This window comes from Hypanus sabinus, chromosome 2 (assembly GCF_030144855.1).
Source record: "Hypanus sabinus isolate sHypSab1 chromosome 2, sHypSab1.hap1, whole genome shotgun sequence".
NCBI lineage: Eukaryota > Metazoa > Chordata > Chondrichthyes > Myliobatiformes > Dasyatidae > Hypanus > Hypanus sabinus.
In genome coordinates, this window is record NC_082707.1 from 95,226,899 (window position 1) to 95,252,209 (window position 25,311).

General features: G+C 40.7%; 1 protein-coding gene across 1 annotated transcript in view; it reads right to left on the minus strand.

Annotated features, from left to right (window-relative positions):
• Positions 1-2,736: 2,736 nt before the first annotated feature.
• rnf168 (ring finger protein 168) overlaps positions 2,737-25,311 on the minus strand; it is a 34,157-nt gene continuing 11,582 nt past the window's right edge. Inside the window, exons 2-6 of the mRNA XM_059950629.1 lie at positions 20,428-20,504; positions 20,042-20,218; positions 18,850-18,983; positions 15,495-15,567; positions 2,737-4,146 (exon numbers count right to left, since the gene is read on the minus strand). Of these exons, the coding sequence (XP_059806612.1) occupies positions 3,043-4,146; positions 15,495-15,567; positions 18,850-18,983; positions 20,042-20,218; positions 20,428-20,504 (1,565 nt within the window). The 3' untranslated portion in view covers positions 2,737-3,042. The remainder of the gene's footprint in view (positions 4,147-15,494; positions 15,568-18,849; positions 18,984-20,041; positions 20,219-20,427; positions 20,505-25,311) is intronic.

Here is a 25,311-nt window from a genome sequence, read left to right on the forward strand (position 1 = left end):
GAGGTTGGAGACCTCAGTGAACACTCCAGTCTGTTGATCAGCAGAGTTCTTTATAATTGGCCAGGCACCCCGTCTGGGTCAGATGCTTTTCATGGCATCACTCTCCTGAAGGCTGCTTGCACGTTGGCCTCTGAGACTGAAATCACAGGATCATTGGAATCTGCATGAGTTCCTGATGACTCCTCCACATTTCAATGGCCAAAGCTAATATAGAAGGCAGTATGCTCATCTGGAATCGAAGTTCTGTTGTTGCTTATGTTGCTTGATTTTACTTTTCAAGAGGTGATAATATTCAAGCCCTGCCACAAATGTTGAGCATTCTTTGATGATTCAAGTAATTAGGCAGGGTTTACTTCAAACCTGGTTGAAGTCCTCGACCATGATTTGCAGTGCGTCAAAATGGACTGTTCCTTGTTTGGAGACATCATACAGTGTCTCAAGCACTTGATTACAGTTGGCTGCTAGTGGCATGTAAACTGCAGTCAGAATTACTGAGAACTGCACAGGGAAATAGAACCATTAGGTGTACAAGTTAGGGGGGAAAATTCAGAAATTAGAGGTGCAAAGGGAGTCCTCATGCAGGATTCCCTGATGGTTAATTTGCAGGTAGCAAAGAAGGCGCATGCATTGTTAGCATTCATTTCGAGAGGACTAGAATATAAAAGCAGGAATGTAATGTCTCATTGAAACCTGTCAAATATTGGAAGAGCTAGAGTGGATGTACTGTGTTAATGTGTTTCATATAGAGTTTGAAAGGTGCAATATGTCCAAATGGAAGAGGATAGCTTTTGCCAACCTTGCATTGTGTATGTTTGCAACAACATGGGAGGCTATGGTTAGGTAGGTCAGAGTGAATGGGATTAAGAATTAAAGTGGCAGACAACCAGAAGTTCAGGGTCATTGCTGTTGATTGAATACAGGTGGCCCTCAAAATGATTCAAAGCATGAGCATTATGATGCAGGAGTGATCAAGCTTTCTGTAATCTGCTATATTTAGTTTTGCTTAGGATTTAAAAAAATATACTTTAGGATGTTGCTACCCTAATTATTTTTTTGTTTATAAGCTAAAGTAGAAGAGGGTGGAGAAAGATCCAAGTACAGAATTGCCATGTATCTTCCTGCTTTCATCAAAAGTAATGACGATATTACTCCCACTTGCAATGAATGCCAAACCATCCACAAATATCAGACTCGTTTAGCCAAATTCTCACTACAGCAGCTCTTTTGTGAATCAGCTCAACAATGGATTTGTCCTCCTTGGTCAATATGACTCATTTCTGGATGTTAGAAGCATCCAGAAAGATGAGGATGCAGCAATAAAATGGTGTTGAGGTAAACCAATCTTGTTGAATGATCCATGGTTTTTTTTGTTCTTTGGGATTACAATCAGCATAAGTATGCTAACGCTACTTTGTGGAAAATGGATAACAGGTTTATTGGATTTTGATAAGTTTAAAGAAAATAGAGTCATGGTAATAATAGTTTGTGGCATAGAAATCTGGGTTCTTCAAATTGAGTCTTGCCAAAAAAGTGTTTAATTAGATGAGGCCACTTTCTTTCTCAGTCTCTGCAAATTCATTAATCTCTGTTGGCATTGAGGTAAGCACTACATCCACCTTGTCTGGTTTGTACAACACTCTCCTACATTGTGCCAACCCATAACTTCTCATTTTGCTGGACATAATTGTATTCACTGCATTTAGCAGTACACCAGTCCCTTTGCCTTGTGCCCCAATTTATCCTTCAACAATATACAGATTTTCTGGTCTTCATCATATCACTAGATCTCCAAAAAATTAACTGCCTTCAGCAATTACAAGTGCATTTCTAAGAACGATATGTGACAGTAAATAATTTAAAAGGTTACAAGTAAAATACACTTTTATACTAGAGAAATGCAGTACATCTTAAATTTCTCTGTGCAAAGATTCATCACTATGTATTCCCAAATTGACCACAAGGTTATTTAGAAGTTTCTTCTGGCTTTCAGGCAGAAGAAGAAGTTACCTGGAATCCGCACAGGTCTTCCTTGAGAAATCAACATCTGCTGTCTACATCATTAAAACTAAAAATGTTAATTTTTCCAAAGAGTTAAAATCTCCTACATTGACATTTCAAAAAGCTTGCTCCCAATACTGGTAACCATTTTCCAACCGGTCCCAAAAAAAGTAAACTGATGGTCTCTATTCCTTACCCTCATACCCAATCATTCACATCCCTCACCATTTCCATTCTACCACCCTTATGTTCACCTTCTGGCAACTGCCTCCAAGCACCCAAACTTCAATATGACCATTCCCTTCCTTGTATATCCTGGTCACTGGAACAGGGGGAAAGGAATGGTCTGATGTTAAAGAATAATCATGTTCTGAATTCAAAACCACTAAACATGGAAATGATCTGTTCAAGGCTCCAGAATGGTACTACAGAGAGCTAGAATCTTCAGTCTTGCAAAGAATGGAAAAAAATAGACCCTCTTGATTAATGAATACAGCTTTCTCGCTTCCTTTCATCTTTAGTTTTGGCATCCTCTGGTGCAAGTAAGAATCAATATTGAAGATGTTATTCTGTCTGCTGTAATTCATTGCAACGTTAAAGAAGCAGAATGCCATTTTTCTCCCCAATTCCTTTTCTGTAGTCTACAGAAATATCCAAGCTGTTACAGCTATTTAAAATTATCAAGTACAAAAAGCAATACTAATGTATGGTGTTGTCGTTCAGTAATGAAACAGTAACTGATTCTCATGGTTTATTAATTACTAGAACCAAACAACCGTCAAACTTTGCCATTTTAGTAACAAGATGCAACACTGTTTTAATGAATTTGACAATTACTTAAATGTTCAGAAAGCACAACCTGAGGAAGTGAACAAAATCATGCCAATCTGAAACTCCGAGAACTTTAAACAGAAACTTGAAGTACTGCAAAATAAAAGCAGGAAAATTATTTCAGAGAAGAAATCAACGTTAAACTTTAAACTGGGCAGAGGAAACCCACATTGGCAGGTCAAAATGATGACTGAATTCTCAACAACTCTTATTTTAAGTGTTGCATTTCTGGAACATATCATCAATAGTCTGTTGTTTTTTACCATTTCTTGGTTCGAGAAGCCTCAGTGCAGCAGAGTTAGCATCCATGGAGGCGAGTGGTCTATGACTTTTAGCCCTTTGCTTATTACAGGATTGTGTTGGATCATGCAAGATTCTACTTTTCTGTCTTTGTGTTTCAGAAGAAATACTCTTGAGCATGGCTTGCTTATTTCGGGACTGTGATCTCACTGAACTTTTGGAAGTTTGATGGCCCTTTGCTGTTGGTAGTGGAGTTTTATTTCTTGCAAGCATGTTTTTCTCACTTGTAGGCAATTTCTTGGCCCGAAGTAAGTATTCATCAGGAGTTCCCCTTGTTCTGTTAATAGACCGCATCTCTTTATCAAGTTCTTTCTGTATTTTTAAGGCTAGCAATCGATCCTGCTCTTCCATTTTGCGCTTTTCAAAAAGTTGTTTCTCCCAGTCTGCAAGCTGCTCGTGATTGAATGCCTCATGGAAAAATTCAGTGTTCTCACTGGGTATATCATGGACATTGGGACAAGTTTTTCTCTTTTTAACCACGACACAAGTCGGCGTAGAAACGTCGGAGGAATTGCATACTTTTCTTTTCAGAACTGTTGACATTTTAGAGGGAGTTTGACTCAAAATTTCATCTTCTGCAGCTTCATTTTGTATCAAACTTTGGACTGCTGTATGGTCCATATTAACTGAACTACAACAGTCTGCACTAGTGCATGTGTGCTCAAGTCTATGATTTAAAATTGGCATAAATGTGGAATCTAGCAGGTCATCATTGCAATTAATTGAATTCATCTTCAACTCTTTAAGTAGTACACTTTCCATGGGCTTTTCAGAACCATCCTGTGCACTGCTGCAAGCTCGTGGCATCACGCTTTCAATGCATTCTGGGCTGTGCTGACGACTGGTATACTCCATCTGCAAATCTGTGATTTCTTCAATAGGAGCTCCTTCAATAACCTGCACCAATTCTGACTGGTGTGAACTGGAGTCTGGCTCTTCACTTTTATCACAATGAAAAAGATGAATTTTTGTAGAGCTACTGCTTGCAATTAGTTCATCTGCCTCACTTGTGCTCTCCTGAAGGAAAAAAAAAATCAACAATTTACCCTTATTCAAACATCTTCAAATACAGGATAATATTCACTTTAAAAATGAAAGCAACTACATAAAGAGTTTGCCTTCTCGTGACCATCTTTAAGTTTATACAATTTAAAATATTTTAAAGTGAAAGCAGATATTTTCAGTAACTGCTGATATAGGAACTAATTGGGAATATAAAATTGTACTTTGCCCCCAAGAAAATAAAATGTCACCTTTAAACAAAAACTTGGAGCCAAACTTTACTGGATTCCAAAGTGTTAATTGTAACTATAACAAAATTTAGGAGCAACAGAACAGGCTTTCAAGAAACCAGCCTTAATATGAATGCAGATGAACAGCCTGTCAGTTACATAGGGAGAAAGCAGAGGGTGAAATCAACAGTTGGTTTGTTCCCCTCACACTACTGAATTGAACTCCAGCACAAACTTGCCCTGCTTTAAAAGCAATACCAATGGACATGGCATCCTTCTACACCTCCATCCCACAGATAGTCCCACGAGCTCCTTCTGTCACAAGCTATTTAAAATAATTCTTACATTGAACAGCTTCTCAGAACACCAGTTTCTACTAATCAGGAAGATGTAGACAATGGAAATTCACATGGGTCCTAACAATGCCTTTTTTGAGGTACACAAAAACCGTCCTTGCATTGGTCAAATTCAAATAACCTCTTCACAGTGCCAATCCCACCCCCTCTCCACTTCTCAGTCACTGATTAATGTATTGGATAGCTAATCCTGCACTATGTAGAATATGAATGGGTCATCACCCTGCTAATAGCTTCTACATGATCCATCATAGTCTTGCTTTCTTCAAGCCAGGGAATAGTATCCTGTACCATATAACCTACTGTATAATATGGGACTCATTCATGTTGTAGTAACACATTATTGAGCATGCGTATATAGGTGCGTATTGATCTGTATATACAGTTGAAGTCAGAAGTTTACATACACCTTAGCCAAATACATTTAAACTCAGTTTTTCACAATTCCTGACATTTATTCATAGAAAACATTCCCTGTCTTAAGTCAGTTAGGATCACTATTTTAAGAATATGAAATGTCAGAATAACAGTAGAGAGAATGATTTACTTTAGCTTTTATTTTTCATCATATTCCCAGTGGGTAGAAGTATACATACACTTTGTTAGTATTTGGTAGCATTGCCTTTAAATTGCTTAACTTGGGTCAAACGTTTTGGGCAGACTTCCGCAAACGTCTCACAATAAGTTGCTGGAATTTTGTTCCATTCCTCCAGACAGAATTGGTGTAACTGAGTCAAGTTTGTAGGCCTCCATGCTTTTTCAGTTCTGCCCACAAATTTTCTATCGGATTGAGGTCAGGGCTTTGTGATGGCCACTCCAATACCTTGACTTTGTTGTCCTTAAGCAATTTTGCCACAACTTTAGCAGTATGCTTGGGATCATTGTCCATTTGGAAGACCCATTTGCGACCGAGCGTTAACTTCCTGACTGATGTCTTGAAATGTTGCTTCAATATATCCACATAATTTTCCTTCCTCATGATGTCATCTATTTTGTGAAGTGCACCAGTCCCTCCTGCAGCAAAGCACGCCCACAACATGATGCTGCCACTCCCATGCTTCACTGTTGGGATGGTGTTCTTCGGCTTGCAAGCCTCGCCCTTTTTCCTCCAAACATAACGACGGTCATTATGGCCAAACAATTCAATTTAGTTTCATCAGACCAGAGGACATTTCTCCAAAAAGTAAGATTTTTGTCCCCATGTGCACTTGCAAACTGTAGTCTGGTGCTTTTTTTTTAAAAAAATGACAGTTTTGGAGCAGTGACTTCTTCCTTGCTGAGCAACCTTTCAGGTTATGTCGATATAGGACTTGTTTTACTGTGGATATAGATACTTGTTTATCTGTTTCCTCCAGCATCTTCTCAAGGTCCTTTGCTGTTGTTCTGGGATTGATTTGCACTTTTTGCGCCAAAGTATGTTCATCTCTCGGAGACAGAATGCATCCCCTTCCTGAGTGATATGATGGCTGCGTGGTCCCAGTGTTTATACTTGCGTACTATTGTTTGTACAGATGAACGTGGTACCTTCAGGCGTTTGGAAATTACTCCCAAGGATGAACCAGACTTGTGGAGGTCCACAATCCCCCCTCCCCCCACCCCCGAGGACTTGGCTGATTTCTTCTGATTTTGTTTGTAAACTTCTGATCCACTGGAATTGTGATATAGTCAATTAAAAGTGAAATAATCTGTCTGTAAACAAGTGTTGGAAAAATTACTCACATCATGCACAAAGTACATATCCTCAATGTCTTGCCAAAACTATAGTTTGCTAATATGAAATCTGTAGAGTGGTTAAACAATGAGTTTTAATGCCTTCAACCCAAGTGTATGTAAACTTCTGATTTCAACTGTGTGTGTTCAGTTCGGGTTCTGTAAGTAAAAAGCCCTGTTAACTTAGCTCCAGTCTCTAGTGTTTTTTATTGATAATTTTGTTGTGTAACCCGGTCACATACACAACAAATTGGCAACGATGTTAATGAACCTGCATCGTATTGGAACGCAGCTTTAATTGATAATGGCACTCAGAAGAGGCAGAGTGAGGCCGTGAGTCTGAAAAGAAGTGGGAGTTCAGCTGGAGTCCGGAGACTGAAAGACACAGTCAGAGCCACTGCCCTTCCAGGTGAGATCACAGCCAGCGCTGATCCCCAGGGCTGAGGGTTTGTCTGCCTCAGAAGGGAGATTTAAAAAAGAACAACACACTCATCTAGCCACAGTATGCTCGCGACTCTAGCAAAAAAGGGTCATGCGAGTCAAAAAGAAAACAAGGGACCAGGCTAAATTAACATAACAAGGATATATTAACACAAGGGTGGCATTAATTGGAACCATTACAGCATTTGATGGTGGCATTGAAGACTGGGCAACTTGTATTGAAAGAATAGAGTTACATTATAATGCTAACGATGTTGATGAAGAAAAGAAAGCCAGTGTCTTACTTCATGTAACGGGTGTGAAAACATACGGCCTGCCACGGAGCCCCTAAACCCTGAAAAGCCAGTTGACAAAATGTTCAAGCGAATAGAAGACACTCTCCAACAGCATTTAAACTCCAAAACGCTGGTCATTGCTGAAAGATTTAAATTCCATAAATGGAATCAGAGCAAAGATGAAAGCATTTCTGAATATTATGCTGAACTGTGCAAATTATTAGAACATTGTCAATTTGAAGCTGGTCTATCAGATGCATTGAGGGATAGGTTAGTGTGTGGCATGCACTGTGAAACCACACAGAAGCTCCTGAGTGAAAAAGACCTTACACTCGAGAAAGCGCTAAATATCATTAGAAACAGCTGCACCAGGTGCTTCACAGATACAACAAAAATCTCTGCAATATGCTACAAATAAAATAACACTACGCAGAAATGAGGGAAAGAAATGTTAACTTTGTGGGAACAGGTCACATGACCCTGATGTTTGCTGGTTTAAAGATAAAGAATGCTTAAACTGTGGCAAACAGGGACACACTGGGAGAGTATGCAAAGCTGATCAACAGCAGGAAAAGGGCAAAATGCAGAGAAACAAGGACAATACAACAATGTGCACAAAATGAAACAAAGCAATTCTGATGAAAATGACCCAGACTTAAGTGAATTGTCCTGTCTGCCACTTCACAGCGTGGAAGAGACAGATGACCGAAGAAGAATATGGATCACTCCACAGTGGACAGCGCGAGACTGAAAATGGAGTTGGACACAGGCTCAGCCTTAACAGTGGTCTCTGTACGCGACTACAAATGACTGTTTTTGCACATACCTCTGAAACAAACTAAACTTCTGCTAAAGACTCACACAGGACAGAATGTATGTCTTGAAGGCAAAATTAAAGTGACAGTGACCCATGGAGATAAAACCCAGCAACTGAACGTCTATGTACTGAAAAATGGAGGACCACCGTTGCTGGGATGTGAAAGGCTTAGGAAAATTCAGTTGGACTGGCACACCATCAAGCACTAACTGTGACAGCAAAGGACGGCAGCAAGGCTACATCTAAGAGACTGTCGCAAATACTTGCTGACTCTGCGGAAGTGTTCATGAAAGGAATAGGAACACCTTGGGGCATGAAGACAAAGATTGAGATTGAGGAAAATGCATGTCCAAATTTTCACAAAGCCAGGCCAGTGCCATATGCAATCCGTCCTCCAGTACAGGCAGAGCTGAAAGATCTGGAGCAGACTGGGGTCCTGTCAAAGGTGGATTGGAGTGAATATTCCATTGTTCCAATCATGAAGAAAACCTCCAGCACAAAATCAAGAAAACCAAGCAAGGTGCGTAGATGTGGTGACTACACACAGTACATTATCCTCTACCTTGTATTGAAGACATTTTTGTTTCCCTGTCAGAAGGGGTAAATTTCACAAAAATTGACTTGACCCAGGCTTATCTTCAAATGGAAATTGATGAAACAGCCAGGAAATACCTGACAAATACACCCAAAGGACTTTATCAGTACAAGAGGTTGGTGTTTGGGATAGCATCAGTGCCTGCAATCTGGCAAAGGGCAATGGACCAGGTTCTGCAGGGGATTCCAGGGACTCAGTGTTACCTGGATGACATCATTGTCACCGACAAAGATGACGACGAACACGTTTCTAACCTAAACCAAGTACTCACCAGGTTACGAGAATATGGGCTCAGAGCTAATTGACAGAAATGTGAGTTTTTCAAAAAGGAACTTTCTTACTGTGGGCATGTGATCAACAAGGATGGCTTACACATCTCAAGACAAGATAGAATCCGTGCTTAAGGCACCACCACCTGAAAATGTGTCTCAGCTGAGAGTATATCTTGGTCTAGTTCACTAAATGCATTATTACAGGCAGGGACACAATGGAAGTGGACTGAGAGCTATGAGAAGCATTTAAGGAAATGAAAAGACTCATAACTTCAGACAGGGTGCTTGCGCACTTTGACCCCTCCTTACCTATCCGACTAGCTTGTGATGCCTCGCCCCATGGGACAGGAGCTGTGTTATCGCACAAGTTTCCAGATGGCTCCAAAAGACCAATAGCCATTGCCTCAAGAACGCTAACTTCAGCTGAACGCAATTAAGCCTCCTGTGGGGAGTCAAGGAATTCAGTCACTACCTGTATGGCCAAAAGTTTACTGTTGACTGACCATCAGCCTCATGTGCCAACCTTCAACCCAAGGAAAGGCGTTCCAGTGATGACAGCACAAAGGCTGCAGCAATGGTCCCTTTTCTTGGGAGGTCACAGGTACGACATTGAACACAAGGGGACCAAACAACACAGCAACGCAGATGGTTTGTCACTTTACCGCTGCTCACTTCCGAGGTAACTATGCAAATGGATTCAGCAGAGATCTTTCACACGACAATAGTTGAACAATTACCAGTAACAAACAGCCTCATCAAAAGGCAAACATGCAATGACCCTATGTTGTCAAAAGTATGACATCACGGTAAAGGCAGGTGGCCAGCGCGTGGTAACACACTTTCCAGCCTTCTCAGTGAGGAAAGAGCAGCTGTTAGTGTGTCGGTGAACACTAATATGTGATTCATGAGTTGCGATTCCTCCCAAGTTACGCACCAGAGTGCTGGAGGAACTGCATGAGGGGCACCTGGGTACCATGAAGATGAAAGGTCTTGCCCATGCCTATGTGTGGTGGCCAGGAATCATAAACAAATTGAGGATGTTACCAAGAAATGCTCCGGATGTCAAAAGATCCAGAACACACCAACACGAGCCCCTCTCCATCCGTGGGAGTAGCCCTCATCACCATGGCAGCGAGTGCACATCGACTTTGCTGGACCATTCATGGACTCCAAATCACCGTTGATGCAAATTCCAAATGGCCAGAGGTCAGCAAAATGAAGGACAACCACATCGGAAAAGACCATTACAGTGCTGAGGACCATGTTTGCCTGGAATAGCATACCAGAGCAAATCTGCACAGACAATGGACGACAATTTGTCTCTGAAGAATTCCAAGGTTTTGTGAAGAACAATGGAATCAAGCACTTTACACTGGCTCCTTACCATCCATCCACAAATGGCTTGGCAGAAAGATTTGTGCAAACATACAAGCCCTCAAGGCAAGGGACAATGAAAGTCGACCACTACAACACAAGATAGACAGCTTCCTCCGTGTCTATCATAATGCAGTACATGCAACCACTAACCAGACTCCAGCGATGATGTTTCTGACCTGAGATCCCGCATGGATCTTCTCAAACCAAATGTACAGCGTGATGTGGAGAACAGACAGTTCAAACACTTGAATGTTAAGTCAACATGGAGCTTCAATGTGGGACGGTCAGTTCTTACATGGGATTACCGGACTGAAAAGTGGCAGCCGAGTGTAATTTCAGCCATAGACGGGCCACTGATGTATACAGTACAGGTGGGAGAGAATGTATGGAGACATCATGTGGATCAAATCCTGGATGCTCAGGTGAAAAACTCAACATCTTGCCCGGACTCCCATGACACAGAAGCACATCATGGATCAAATCGTGAATGCTCAGGTGGAAAACACAACAGTATCTTGCCTCGACTCCCCAGACATAGAAGCAAACACTCCTGATGTGACCACATCAGCCTCGCCCACAGATAAGCCTGTCAACAGTGCTGAGGACCCACCTGATGTACCTGTGCAGACTAATACCCCAAATCAAATGTTGCGGGGCAGACATTACCCAGTGAGACAGAGAAGAGCCCCCAGAGACTTCAGTTATAATTATTATGTTACTAATTAAACGGTTGGTGGGTATTTGTATATTAAGGGTACACATACAGTATTTGTTTAGCATAGTGCCCCTGTTAGCTAAAAAAACATTTGATACACTTTTAAAATAAAAGAGGAGTGTACCACATAGCCTGCTGTATAATATGGGACTAGATTATGTCATAGTAACACATTATTGAGCATGAGCAATTAGGCACATATTGATCTGTATATACGTGTTCAGTTCAGGTTCCGTAAGTAAAAATCCTTGTTAACTTGGCTCCAGTCTCTAGCATTTTTATTTATAGTTTTGTTGTCTAACCTGGCCACATACACAACATGTCCAATGTCCACCAATTCCACAAATGTCTACTGCCCCAACTATGCTTTTCCTACCCAATTTCAGAATCAGAATCAGGTTTATTATCACCAGCATGTGATGTGAAATTTGTTAACTTAGCAGCAGCAGTTCAATGTAATACACAAGAGAAAAAACTAATAATAAGTAAATCAATTACAGTATACGTATATCAAAGATTGGGAAAACGTGCAAAAATAAAAAACACAGTATATTAAAAAAGTGAGGTAGTGTCCAAGGGTTCAAAGTCCATTTAGGAATTGGAAGGCAGAGGGGAAGAAGCCATTCCTCAATCGCTGAGTGTGTACCTTCAGGCTTCTGTACCTCCTTGATGGTAACAGTGAGAAAAGGGCATGCCCTGGGTGCTGGAGGTCCTTAATAATGGATGCTACCTTTCTGAGACAATGCTCCCTGAAGATGTCCTGGGTACTTTGTAAGCCAGTGCCCAAGATGGAGCTGACTAGATTTACAACCTTCTGAAGCTTCTTCTGGTCCTGTGCAGCAGCCCCTCTGTACCAGTGATTCAGCCTGTCAGAATGCTCTCCAGGGATAGAAGTTTTTGAGTGTATATGTTGACATACCAAATCTCTTCAAACTCATGAAGTATAGCCACTGTCTTGCCTTCTTTATGACTACACCAATATGTTGGGACCAGGTTAGATCCTCAGAGATCTTGACACCCAGGAACTTGAAACTGCTCACTCTCCATTTCTGATCCCTCTGAGGATTGGTAGGTGTTTCTTCGTCTTATCTGTCCTGAAGTTCACAATTAGCTCTTTCATCTTACTGACATTGAGTGTTAGGTTGTTGCTGCAGCACCACTCCGTTTGTTGGCATATCTCATTTCTGTACACCCTTTCGTCACCACCTGAAATTCTACCAACAATGGTTGCATCATCAAATTTATAGATGGCATTTGAGCTATGCCTTGCCACACAGTCATAGGTATAGAGAGAGTAGAGCTGTGGGCTAAGCACACACCCAAGGTGCACCAGGGTCGAATGTCAGCGAGGAGGATGTTATCACCAATCTGCAGATTGTTAGGAAGTCAAGGATCCAATTACAGAGGGAGATACAGAGGCCCAGGTTCTGCAACTTCTCAATCAGGATTGTGGGAATGATGGCATTAAATGCTGAGTTACAGCCAATAAGCAGCACCCTGACATTGGTGTTTGTGTTGTCCAGGTGGTTTAAAGCTGTGTGAAAAGCCATTGAGATTGCACCCACCGTTGACCAATTGTGGCAATAGGCAAGTTACAATGGATCCTGGTCCTTGCTGAGGCAGGAGTTCAGTCTAGTCATGACCAACCTCTCAAAGCACTTAATCACTGTCAATGTGAGTGCTACCTTAAATTTCCTTTAAGGACACAATTTGCATTTCTCTCCTTTGTATCTGCTCATCAACTTTCCAAACCTGTGTCCCAGACTCCTTTCTTCCTAATAGTTACTCTTCCAGTGTAAAGAGCTCAATTAAAAGGCTAAAAAGGGGAAGGCAGTTCCAGCCTATTCTCATTCACTGGTAAGAAAAATGATAAAACATTCATAACCAAGTTCACCCAGAAGTGCTGGATAGATGATCCACATCAGCTTCTACCAAACTCTACCATAACACAAGTCCAAAAATTCAATCCATACCCCATAGTTTGCAAACTGAAAAACAATGCCATGTGCAGAAATGGAAAGGATGTCAAACTACCAGATAAACAGTAGTACCAAAGACCTGCATTCCAGAGCTAGCTACAGCCCTAACTAAGATGATTGAGTAAGGTTACATCAGTGACATGTATTCAATGTGAGTAGAGGAGAAAACTAGAATCACCCAGGTATGTCCTATTCATAAAAAAGTACTAATCTGATTAATATCCAAACATGTCTACTCTCAGTTATCAAAATGAAGGAGTTATCAACAAAGCTCTCAGATTCTGCTTACTGATGCTCACTTCAGATTTCAGAGCTATTTTCACTGCAGTCAGATTCAAACATGAACCAAAGATCCAAATTCCAGACACAAGAGCAACTGCCCAAGTCATCAAAGCAGCATTTGACTGAGGGGTATGTTTCTGGTAAAACTAATAGGAAAGAAGAAAATGTCAATGACTGGATCATAGAAACATAGAAAACCTACAGCACAATACAGGCCCTTTGGCCCACAAAGTTGTGCCGAACATGTCCCTACCTTAGAAATTACTAGGCTTACCCATAGCCCTCTATCTTTCTAAGCTCCATGTACCTATCCAAAAGTCTCTTAAAAGACCCTATCATACCCGCCTCCACCACCGTTGCTGGCAGCCCATTCCACACACTCAATCTGAGTAATAAACATACCCCTAACATCTCGTCTGTACAAAAGCCTGACTATCCACACGATCAATGCCTCTCATCTTATACACCTCTATCAGGTCACCTCTCATCCATCGTCACTCCAAGGAGAAAAGGCCAAGTTCACTCAACCTATTCTCATAAGGCATGCTCCCAATCCAGACAACATCCTTGTAAATCTCCTCTGTACCCTTCCTATGGCTTCCACATCCTTCCTGTAGTGAGAACACCAGAACTGAGCACAGTACTCCAAGCAGGGTCTGATCAGAGTCCTATATAACTGCAACATTACCTCTCAGCTTCTAAATTCAATTCTACGACTGATGAAGACCAATACACCATATGCCTTGTTAACCAGTCAACCTGCGCAGCTGCTTTGAGCATCCTATACACTCAGACCCCAAGATCCCTCTGATCCCCCACACTGCCAAGAGTCTTACCATTAATACCATTATTCTGCCATATTTGAGCTACCAAAATGAACCCCTTCACATGTATCTGGGTTGAACGCCATCTGCCACTTCTCAGTCCAGTTCTGCATTCTATCAAGGTCCCGCTGTAACCTCTGACAGCCCTCCACAACTATTCACAACACCTCCAACCTTTGTGTCATAAGCAAAACTTAATAACCCATCCCTCCACTTCCTCATCCAGGTCATTTATAAAAATCATGAAGAGTAAGGGTCCCAGAACAGATCCCTGAGGCACCCCACTGGTCACCTCCACGCAGAAAATGACCCGTCTACAACCACTCCTTGCCTTCTGTGGGCAAGCCAGTTCTGGATCCACAAAGCAATGCCCCCTTGGATCCCATGACTCCTTACTTTCTCAATAAGCCTTGCATGGAGTACCTTATCAAATGCCTTTGCTGAAATTCATATACACTACATCTACTGCTCTACCTTCATCAATGTGTTTAGTCACATCCTCAAAAAATTCAATCAGGCTGGCAAGGCAAGACCTGCCTTTCACAAAGCCATGCTGACTATTCCTAATCATATTCTACCTCTCCAAATGTTCATAACTCCTGGCTCTCAGGATCTTCTCCAACTTACCAACCACTGTGGTAAGCCTCACTGGTCTATAATTTCCTGGGCTATCTCTACTCCCTTTCTTGAATAAAGGAACAACATCCGCAATCCTCCAATCCTCTGGAATCTCTCCTATACCCACTGATGATGCAAAGATTGTTGCCAGAGGCTCAGCAATCTACTCCCACAGTAGCCTGGGGTACATCTCATCTGGTCCCAGCAACTTATCCAACTTGATGCTTTCCAAAAGCTCCAGCACATCCTCTTTCTTAATATCTACATGTTCAAGCTTTTCAGTCTGCTGAGAGTCATCATTACGATCACCAAGATCCTTTTCCATAGTGAATACTGAAGTATTCATTAAGTACCTCTATTTCCTCCGGTTCCATACACACATTCCCACTTGAAAGGTCCTATTCTTTCTCATCTTATCCTCTTGCTCTTCACATACTTGTAGAGTGCCTTGGGGTTTTTCTTAATCCTGCCCGCCATGACCTTCTCATGGCCCCTTCTGGCTCTCCTTATTTCCTTCTTAAGCTCCTTCCTGTTAGCCTTATAATATTCTAGATCTCTAATGTTATCTAGCTCTCTGAACCTTTTGTAAGCACAAGGAGATGTTGAGAGTGAGAGCTACAACATAAAAAAGGCCCTCTCGCCCAACAAATCCACACTGACTGTTAACCACCAATTTACACGTCTCTATCTGTGTTAGTACCCCACATTTTCATTAACTTCTTCTTGACTATTAGGGAGGAGGTCAATTGCAGAAGACCTAAAATATAATAGCAATGAACTAAAGCAATTTTAGGGCACTTGTAATATAACATTAAACTGCACATACAAGGTATATGTAATACAAAAATCGAAATGATCAATTTCATACTTACTGCACCAGTGAGATTGCTTCTCAGTGTACTTATCTCAGCAGTTTGATACTTTGGCACAGTAGGTGATAAATACCTGTGTAGATGAAAAAAAAGGGGAAATTTAAAGATAACCATTCAATGACTTTATGCTGATGCTGGTCATGGTCTAATGGCAGTTAATGAAGTTAGTAACATGGAATAACTAAATTGCCATACAAATTAGGACCAGATCACTCAACCACTCAAGCCTACCCTGCTATTTAACAAGATTAACTTGACCCGATTGTAAATACAACCCTACATACCTGACTGCCCATTACCATTTACCCACATGCTGAGCAAAAATGATTCTACCTTGCCATAAAGCATTCTAAAACTCCACTTTCACTACTCTACAATCCTGAGTTTCAAAGAAACTCGAAGGTTGTTCCTCATTTGTCTTAAATGGGTGTCCCCTCATTTTAAAAGAGTGTCTATTAGAACAAATGAAGCAGGAGGTCACTTGAATGCCTAGGCCTACTCCAGCATTTAACACAACCATAGCAAATTTGGCTTATTATTGTCATATATACTATGATTACCTGTTTGCTAAACCTTCCTACCAGCAATAAGATTCAAACACAAAACCCAGACCCTCTGTACTTCACTTACTGTACTTCCAATTTCCTCATTTAGATTGAATGTCTTTTGATTCCTATATTAAACTCCTTTCTTCACAATTTTCACCTATTTTCCCAATCAATCCAGGTCCTGCTACAAGTATCATTTTCACAGCATGCTCTCCCATCTACATTCACAGTATTGACAAACTTGTTTACCTGCACTCTCCACCAAGTCATTAACATAGCAAGTCAATAATTGAGAGCCAAGGATTAATCATTGGAACACACCATTAGTTACATCCTACCCGCCTGAAACTTTGAGTACCTCAAATTTTGAGTTTTCAATATGTAGTACAAACATTAAGTTTCAGTTGTAAATTCTCCACAGGAAACCTCCACTCAATATGCAATATGTCAAGACCCCTCAGGATCTATCAACTTCTGAATTCTGCTGTGTACAAGACTTTGCTGGCAACCCTTCCACACACTGCCCATCCCAGATACCAGTCTCAAACACCCTTTCCAAGCAGCTTTGAAAACAGCAACCGCAATTAAGTGGACACAATATTATATGCAGTTCACCAAATTCAAACAAAATGTGGCTATAAACGCTACTTCTACACAAAAGCGAGGTGCAAGCACTCAAATTTACATTTGCATTCACTTTAAAAGTTACGGAAGCAATGGTTTACAAAAAACTTTATTTAGATGCACAATTTGCATTCTTGAACTAGGATTTAAGAACATTCATAAAATTTGTCACAAAGCACTCAAGGAATAATCTGGCAGGGCAATCACCATTTTAGCCAAGGAAATAAGACAAATTTGAGACAGAATGCCAAGGTTAATTGTAGGCAACTGGAAGGATTGTCACTAACAATGAAGTGATTAAACAATGAGGTGCTTGCAAAGCTAGAACTGAAGAATGCAAAAACTGTGGCAATAGTGACTAAAGCAGCAAGGATGACACTGTGAATCTCTTGCAATCCGAAGGCGATAACTGAAAATTTGATATTGAGGAAACTGGGAAACCAACATAGGTCAGCAAGGACAAGAGTGACAGGACAGCAATGTTCTTAAAAGTGCAAGGGTTTTAGATTTTCATCAAAGCCCATTTTGATTGCAAGTTAGACTTCTTCAAACCCTCAGTCTGTTCTTTACCATCTCAGTACAAATGCTGCCAACCCTCATACATATATATTCTTGTTAATTCTTGACTTAAATTTCCGTGATTCACTTGGTCAGCCTTCTCTCTTCTGTAAGCTTTGATTCATCAAAAAAAGCTTTGCAGCATGGATCCTTTCTTCTGATCTGAGACTTATGTTCCACTAATCTATGCTGGAGAAGGATGCTGGGCATTAAAGCTTACTTTAAAATTCTCAACCCTCATGTGTAAATATCCTCAAACTAGTAATCTTCACAATCTGGACAGATCTGATTTCTTCCAAGATTGGCCTTCTGTACAACTTTCACTTTTTCGGTATTACTGGACCTACAACATTCATCCTTAAGACATTAAGATTCTCTTCAAAACCATTCACATCCAAAATGTATTACTTATTTAGTCATTCTATAGTGCAGAGTATATTCAGTCACAATTTAATTATGCAGATATCAATCACTATGTTATCACCATTGATTTTACATCCAATAATATGGGTCATTCTGCCAAAAACAAGGCACAGTAGTGTATCAGTTCGCGCATTATTACAGTGGCAGTGATCCAGATTCAATTGGTTTTGAGGGTCTGTAAGGAGTTTGCACATTCTCTCTGTGGCCACATGGGTTTCCTTCCAAATTCCAAAGATGTACAGGTTAGTAGTTTAATTTGTTACACAAGTGTAATTGGGCAGCATGGACTCATTGGGACAGAAATGTGTTTATTGATTTAGCTGTATCTCTAAATCAATAAACACTTCTATAACATGAACTGGTCATAACGCAATTGATGGACGAAGGAATACTGTTTACCTGATGCAGGCCACATTGGTTATAGCACAATCAGGAAAATCTGTTTAAATTGCTACTTCAGGTGAATTTCTACATCATCAGGTTTCTTAGCAAACTACTGTAATTATTAGAGAATTAAATGTATACCTTTAGGTTAAAATAAAATGGCACCCAATAATTACATTTTTGTTCTTTGATTGCCCATCTTATTCAAAGATAATTCCACATATATGGACTGCCCGTTCAATGCATCTTCAGACCACAAAAAGGCATGCCAGATTTATAAAGAACATTTACACAGATGCAATGAAAACATCATGTAGAAACATAGAAAACTTACAGCACAATACAGGCCCTTCACCCACAAAGCTGTGCCGAACATGTCCTTACCTTAGAAATTACCTAGGGTTACCCATAGGCCTCCATTTTTCTGAGCTCCATGTACCTGTTCAGGAGTCTCTTAAAAGACCCTATCGTATTCACCTCCACCACCTTCGCCAGCAGCCCATTCCACATTTAAACTCTCCCCAACAGCTTTAGTAAACCTCTCCACCAGGATAACAATCTCCCTTGGGATTGAAGTGTAACCTGCCCTTTTTGTACAATCACATTGCATCTGCCTTTACTATTTTATATAACAAATTGAAAACTTAACATAAATAATCTCAAAGTTTAAAAAAAACAAACATCCACTACATATTCAACAGCAAGTGATCTGCCCAATTCAGAACCCAAAGTTCCTTTTGAATTAAAACAGAAGAATCAGAAGTGTGCAAAAATGATCCATGTGATTGGTTTAAGAATCCCATCACACCTCTACTTGCCTTTGTATATTTTCCATATTATTTGGGTTATGTGCTGTCAATTTGGTTCCTTTGGAGATGGATGAATTAAACTTCGAAGAAACAGATTTTGTGCATTCACCAAAGGCTTTGGAAGCAGTCCCATACATTAAACTCTGCAAAGTATAAAAGGTAAAAAGAACACCAAAGAACATTAACTGAGGGCAATTATTTTCCTTCTTTGTTCTTAGCACTTTTACCAACAAACAACTCTTCCATTGCTGTACTGGAATACTGTGCCATGAATTAGCCTCTAGGAAAGGATATGCATGTCCTGCAATGGCAATTAAGGATTACTAGTTTAATTCCTAAAATGAAGGATTTCCATAATGAGTTCATAAGAATAGAGGCAATCATATTGAAATGTTATTCTGAAGGGGTACAGTTCAAGCACAGCAGGTGATTTAGACCCAATTAGGAGGGCAAATATTTTGGGACATTAGTCCATCTGAAAGACCGTGTAAATCTTTCATTCACTGCTTATGCATCCAAGCCACAAAATTACAGGAAGCCAGAGGTCAGCAGTCGCTCTCCATGGAAGGACAGAATTCAAGTAGTCACTCTGCTCCATGCTGACGGAGGAAACTTTTGAAATTCTGAAATTTATATGATTATTGGTGTGGACTGTAGTTTATATCAGTCTCCTTCAGTTTTCTTTCTTTTTGGTGATATGTTAGTTTTTGTGTGAGAGAGGGGTTGGGGTTTTGGGTCTGGTGTTCTTGTTGGTGTTTTTCCGTGTGGGGCCTATTAAATTTGTGTTCCAGAGGCATGGGGCAGGTGTTCTAACTGCTGTTTTCTGGGTGGGTGGGTAATCTGTTAGTTTGTGTGCAAAAGAGAGGTTAGCGAGTATGCGTCTTTCTTATGCGGTAGGTCGGGGGAGGGGAGAGAAGGGCTAAGATGTCTTTTCTTACAACGATGGTTTTTCTGTATTTCTTGGCTCTGGAGAAGACCAATCTCAGAATGGTTTTCTGCATACATACTTTGATACTAACACGAACCTTAGGTTCTCTTCTAACTACATACAACCACCAATTTATTCCAAGGTTAATGGCTGTATGGTGTACTAGACTTTTCTAGCATCCTAATTTATACTTGCATCCTTAAAAATAATAAATCGAGACCAATTAGTTCAAACTATAAACACATATAGGCTTCTCCACAAATAGTTACTTACCACTTCCTTACTCAATAACTTGGCTAGCTGTTCATCTCTCTTTAGTTGATCTTCCATCTCTTTCTTCTTTTGTGTCAGATACATTTGCTGCTCTTGTTCCTCTGCCAAAAGCTTCTGAATAAAATCCTCACTTGCTCTGTGTTCCTCCTCTTCACGAGCACGACGCTCTTCCTTCAGCTGTAATCAAGAACATTTACTCATATGGAAAGTCTTTAATAAACAATCATAATCAATTATGAACACTAGCATCATTTCTCATTTTGTGTAACCGAAAAAGTACTATTATTGCATTGCACACGCACAAATTCATCTGATTTCTAAAAAAAAAACCAAGATGAATCAGAAGACACCACAGTGGACACAAGAAGCAACTCCCTGCTTCTCACCTTACTGATCTGCTCTTCATATTCTTGCCGCAGCTCACCGGGTTTGCACAGTTGAGGTGGTGGGCCCAATCTGTTAACTTTTAAAAAAGAAAGGCAACAGGTTGATCAGTTGTCTACTGCATTACTCATTGATACAGATAATTTTTATTCCTTACTAGAGAAGCAAACAGGAATACTTCAAGAGCCATTGGGCATACAAGTTTGAAAGACAAAAGGACTATCATTCAAGAACTTAAGTTTAAAAAAGATCAGTGACAATACAATTCATCCAATATCCAAATAAACTAAATTTTACTTAACATATTGTTCGGCTTTGGTACAATATATAGTGCAGCCACATCACCTTGTAGCAGAGTTACAAATCGGCAGATATGATATCGTGGGCATCATTGAGTCGTGGTTGAAAGAAGATCATAGATGGGAGCTTAGCATCCAAAGACACACATCATATCAAAATGACAGGCAGGTGGCCAGAGGCTGTGGGTGCAGTTGGGTTTAAAAAAAATGAAATTAAATCCTCAGAAATAAGCAGCATAGGATCAGAAGTTGTATAATCTTTGAGGGTAGAATTCAGAAACTGCAAGGGTAAAAGGACCTTGATGAGGAAGTTATGAGAATGCAGGGTGACTTGGACAGGTTGGGTAAGTGGGCAAATGTGTGGCAGATGTGGATAAATGTGAGGTTATCCACTTTGGTGGCAAGAACAGGAAGGCAGATTACTATCTAAATGGAGTCGTTAGGAAAGGGGAAGTACAATGAGATCTAGATGTTCCTGTACATCAGTCAATGAAAGCAAGCATGTAGGTACAGCAGGCAGTGAAGAAAGCTAATGGCATGCTGGCCTTTATAGCAAGAGGAATTAAGTATAGGTCCTTCTGCAGCTGTACAGGGCCCTGGTGAGACCCCACCTGGAGTATTGTGTGCAGTTCTGGTCTCCAAATTTGAGGAAGGACATTCTTGCTATTGAGTGCAGCGTAGGTTCACAAGGTTAATTCCCGGAATGGCGGGACTGTCATATGTTGAAAGATTGGAGCAACTGGGCTTGTATACACTGGAATTTAGAAGGATAGGAGGGGATCTGATTGAAACATATAAGATTATTAAGGGATTGGACACGCTGGAGGCAGGAAGCATGTTCCCGCTGATGGGTGAGTCCAGAACTAGAGGCCACAGTTTAAGAATAAGGGGTAGGCCATTTAGAACAGAGATGCAGAAAAACTTTTTCACCCATAGAGTGGTGGATATGTGGAATGCTCTGCCCCAGAAGGCAGTGGAGGCCAAGTCTCTGGATGCATTCAAGAGAGTGTTAGATAGAGCTCATAGATAGCGGGGTCAAGGGATATGGGGAGAGGGCGGGAACGAGGTACTGATTGTGTATGATCAGCCATGATCACAGTGAATGGCTGTGCTGGCTAGAAGGGCAGAATGGCCTACTCCTGCACCTACTGTCTATTGTCTATATATATAGACCTCTGAACAGTAGCCAGAATGTGGGTTACAAAAGACAGCGGCCAATGTTACAATGATCATGGGGGATTTCAAAACACAGATAGATTGGGGAAAATTTCAGGTTGGTGCTGGATCCCAAGAGAAGGAATTTGTGGAATACCTCCAAGATGGCTTTTTAAGAGCAGCTTGCAGTCGAGCCCACTAGGGAAAAGGTAATTATGGATTAAGTGTTATGTAATGAACCACGCTGATTAGCAAACTTAAAGTAACATAACCCTTTAGGAGACAGTGATCTTAATATCATAGAATTTACACTGCAGTTTAAAAACAAGCTAAAATCAAATGTATCAGTATTATTGTCGAGTAAAGGCAACTACAGAGGCACAAGAAAGGAGCTGACTTAAGTTAATTGGAAGGGGAAAGTAGCAGGGATGATGGTACAGCAGTAATAGTTGGAATTTCTGGGGGTAATTTGGAAAATGCAGAATTCATTCATTCCAAAGCAGTAGCATTCTAAGGGAGGATGAGACAACAATGGTAGACGAGGGAAGTCAAAGACAACAAAAAAAAAGCATAAGAAAAGGCATATCACCTAGCAAAAATTAGTGGGAAGTTAGAGGAGCAACTTGCTTTAAATAAACCAATAGAAGGCAACTAAAAAGCAATAAGGAGAGAAAAGATGAAATATGAAGGCAAGCTGGCCAACAATATAAAAAGAGGATACCAAGAGTAAAAGAGGCGAAAGTGGATATCAGATCATAGGCAAATGACAATGGAAAGGTAGTGATGGAAAACAAAGAAATGACAGATGAACTTAATAAGTATTTTGCATCTATCTTCACTGTGGAAGACACCAGTATACTAGAAATCTGAGTGTCAGAGTCAGAATTGAATCTAGTCACTAAAACTAGTGCTTGTGAAGCTGAAAAATGACCTCGACCAGATGGACTAGACACCAGATTGACCAATTTGTTACAGAATGGAGAAACCACAGTAAAACATGCGAGTTTTCAGAGCTGACAGACTCTCTCATTAAAGACAGAATTGTTTGCAGCATTCTGGCTAATGGTCTAAGACAGGGGTCAGCAACCTTTACCACTGAAAGAGCCACTTGGACCCGTTTCCCACAGAAAAGAAAACACTGGGAGCCGCAAAACCCGCTTAACATTTAAAATGAAATAACACTGCATACAACGTTTTGTTTTGCCTTTATGCTATGTATAAACAAACTATAATGTGTTGCATTTATGAAATTGATGAACTCCTGCAGAGAAAATGAAATTACATTTCTGCATGCAACAAAAACATTTTGAACTCCGAAAAAAAGACGTTGGGTTGAAGGTTACTTTTAAGTAAAATACTCAACGTCTATTTGAGTCCTTCTTGTATTTATGAAAAACGCCAAACTTAAATTTGCCGCCAGCAGCAAACCAAAAATAACGTCAGCCAGCTGTCAACCTGAAAAATAAAAGGACTATTTCACTGAACAATGAAAACATATGAATATACGTAAAATAATAGGCAATTAAAATATTTATCATACTTGTTCAGGTTGACTCACACCTGACAATGCAGTCGTATTTAGTAGGGATGGATCGATGCTTAGGGGAGTGACCGGGAAGGATAATGTGTTTTTTTCCTCTCTGAACTCACAGAAGCGTTTCCCAAACGATGTTTGCATTGCGATGATTGCAGAATGTAAATACTCCGAATTTATCATGTCGTGACCTTGTTTGAACTCTCTCAAATTGGGGAAGTGAGACAATGTGCCTTTCTGTAAATCTCTGGCAAGCAACGTCAACTTGCGCTCGAATGCCAAAACATCCTCCAACATGTGCAGGGCTGTACGTCCTTACCCCGTTGAAGAGCTGTGTTCAGCGTGTTCAGGTGCGCTGTCATGTCTACCATGAAGTGTAGCTTTTCCAGCCACTCTGGCTGTTCCAGCTCAGGAAAGTTGAGCCCTTTGCTGCCCAGGAAAGTTTTCACTTCTTCCAGACACGCGACAAAGCGTTTCAGCACCTCCCCTTTGGACAGCCACTGGACTTTGTTGTGCAGCAGGAGATCAGAATATGCGCTTTCCAGCTCGTCCAGTAACAAACGGAATTGACGGTGATTTAAACTTTTTGCCATTATTTTATTGACAATCTGAATGACAACATCCATTACTTCTGTGCATTCCGGAGGAAATGTTTGAGCGCACAGTGCCTCTTGGTGCAAGATGCAGTGAAAAGTCAGCAGCTTTCTGTCCAGCGACTTCTGCAGTAAAGCCACAAATCCCTTGTGCGTTCCCGTCATAGTCGGTGCCCCATCAGTAGCTACTGACACCAGATGGGTGGTCTTTATTCCTTTGGCTCTTAAACAATTCAAGACAGCCTCACAGATGTCCTCCCCCCGTGTTTGGTCTTTTAGAGGTATCAACTCAATCAGTTCTTCCTGTGGCCCGGCAGAGTTTACATACCGGCAGAACAACGCTATTTGTTCAATATCACCTTTGTCTTTAGACTCGTCACAGGCAATCGAGTAGGCCACAGCTGAATTGATGTCTTTAATTTGCTGTCTTGTGATGTCTTCTGCCATTTTTATGGTTCTGTCTTTGACAGTCTTTGCAGAGAGGGGCATATCCCTGATTTTCTGCACAATTTCACTCTTGTTTTTAAAGTCCGTGAATAGATGTTCTGAAATCTTAATGAAAGATTCTTTTATATATTCACCATCTGTAAACTGCTTCCCGTGCCTGACTATTTCCTGAGCGGCAATATAACTGGCGTATGTCGTTGATTTTCCAGACTTCATCCATTTCTGGAAATGATTTTTGCTCAGATCAACCTTCCGCATCAGTTCCGAAACGGCTTTTTTTCTCTCATCTCCATCTGGATATTTTTGAGCAAAGGCTGCGTGTTTATTCTGGAAATGCCTTGCGACATTTGACTTTTTGTTGTTTGCTAGTTTCTCATTGCATATTAAGCATACCGGTAAACCAGTCTCGTCAACAGTGAAAGCAAATGAATCTGTCCACGTATCATTAAACGTTCTGTTTTCTTCAGTCACTTTTCTTTTTTTAGAATTCTCCATAGTTGGCTTACCTTGGATCGAAAAATTAAAGAAATCGCGCACTGGCGGGTGTCAGGTATTGGCAGTGGTGACGTATATTAATAGCGATAAAAACACGTTGTAGCGGTGTGCTCACGCAGTCAGTAAACTGCAGTCGAATAACTTTATTCGAACTAAACAGCCTTGCTTTTAAGCCTCCCTCAACCCAGCCCCCATGGACGCAGATGCTGCAAAAGACGCGTACTCACAAACCCCCGTAGGCTATCTCCCTTAGCCGGAATGCTGGCTAATTGTGAGCCGTTTCGGATGTGCCAGGAAATGTGTCGCCACACTTAGATTGTACAAGATCACCATAATCTTCAAATTTAGAATTACATTTCAAAA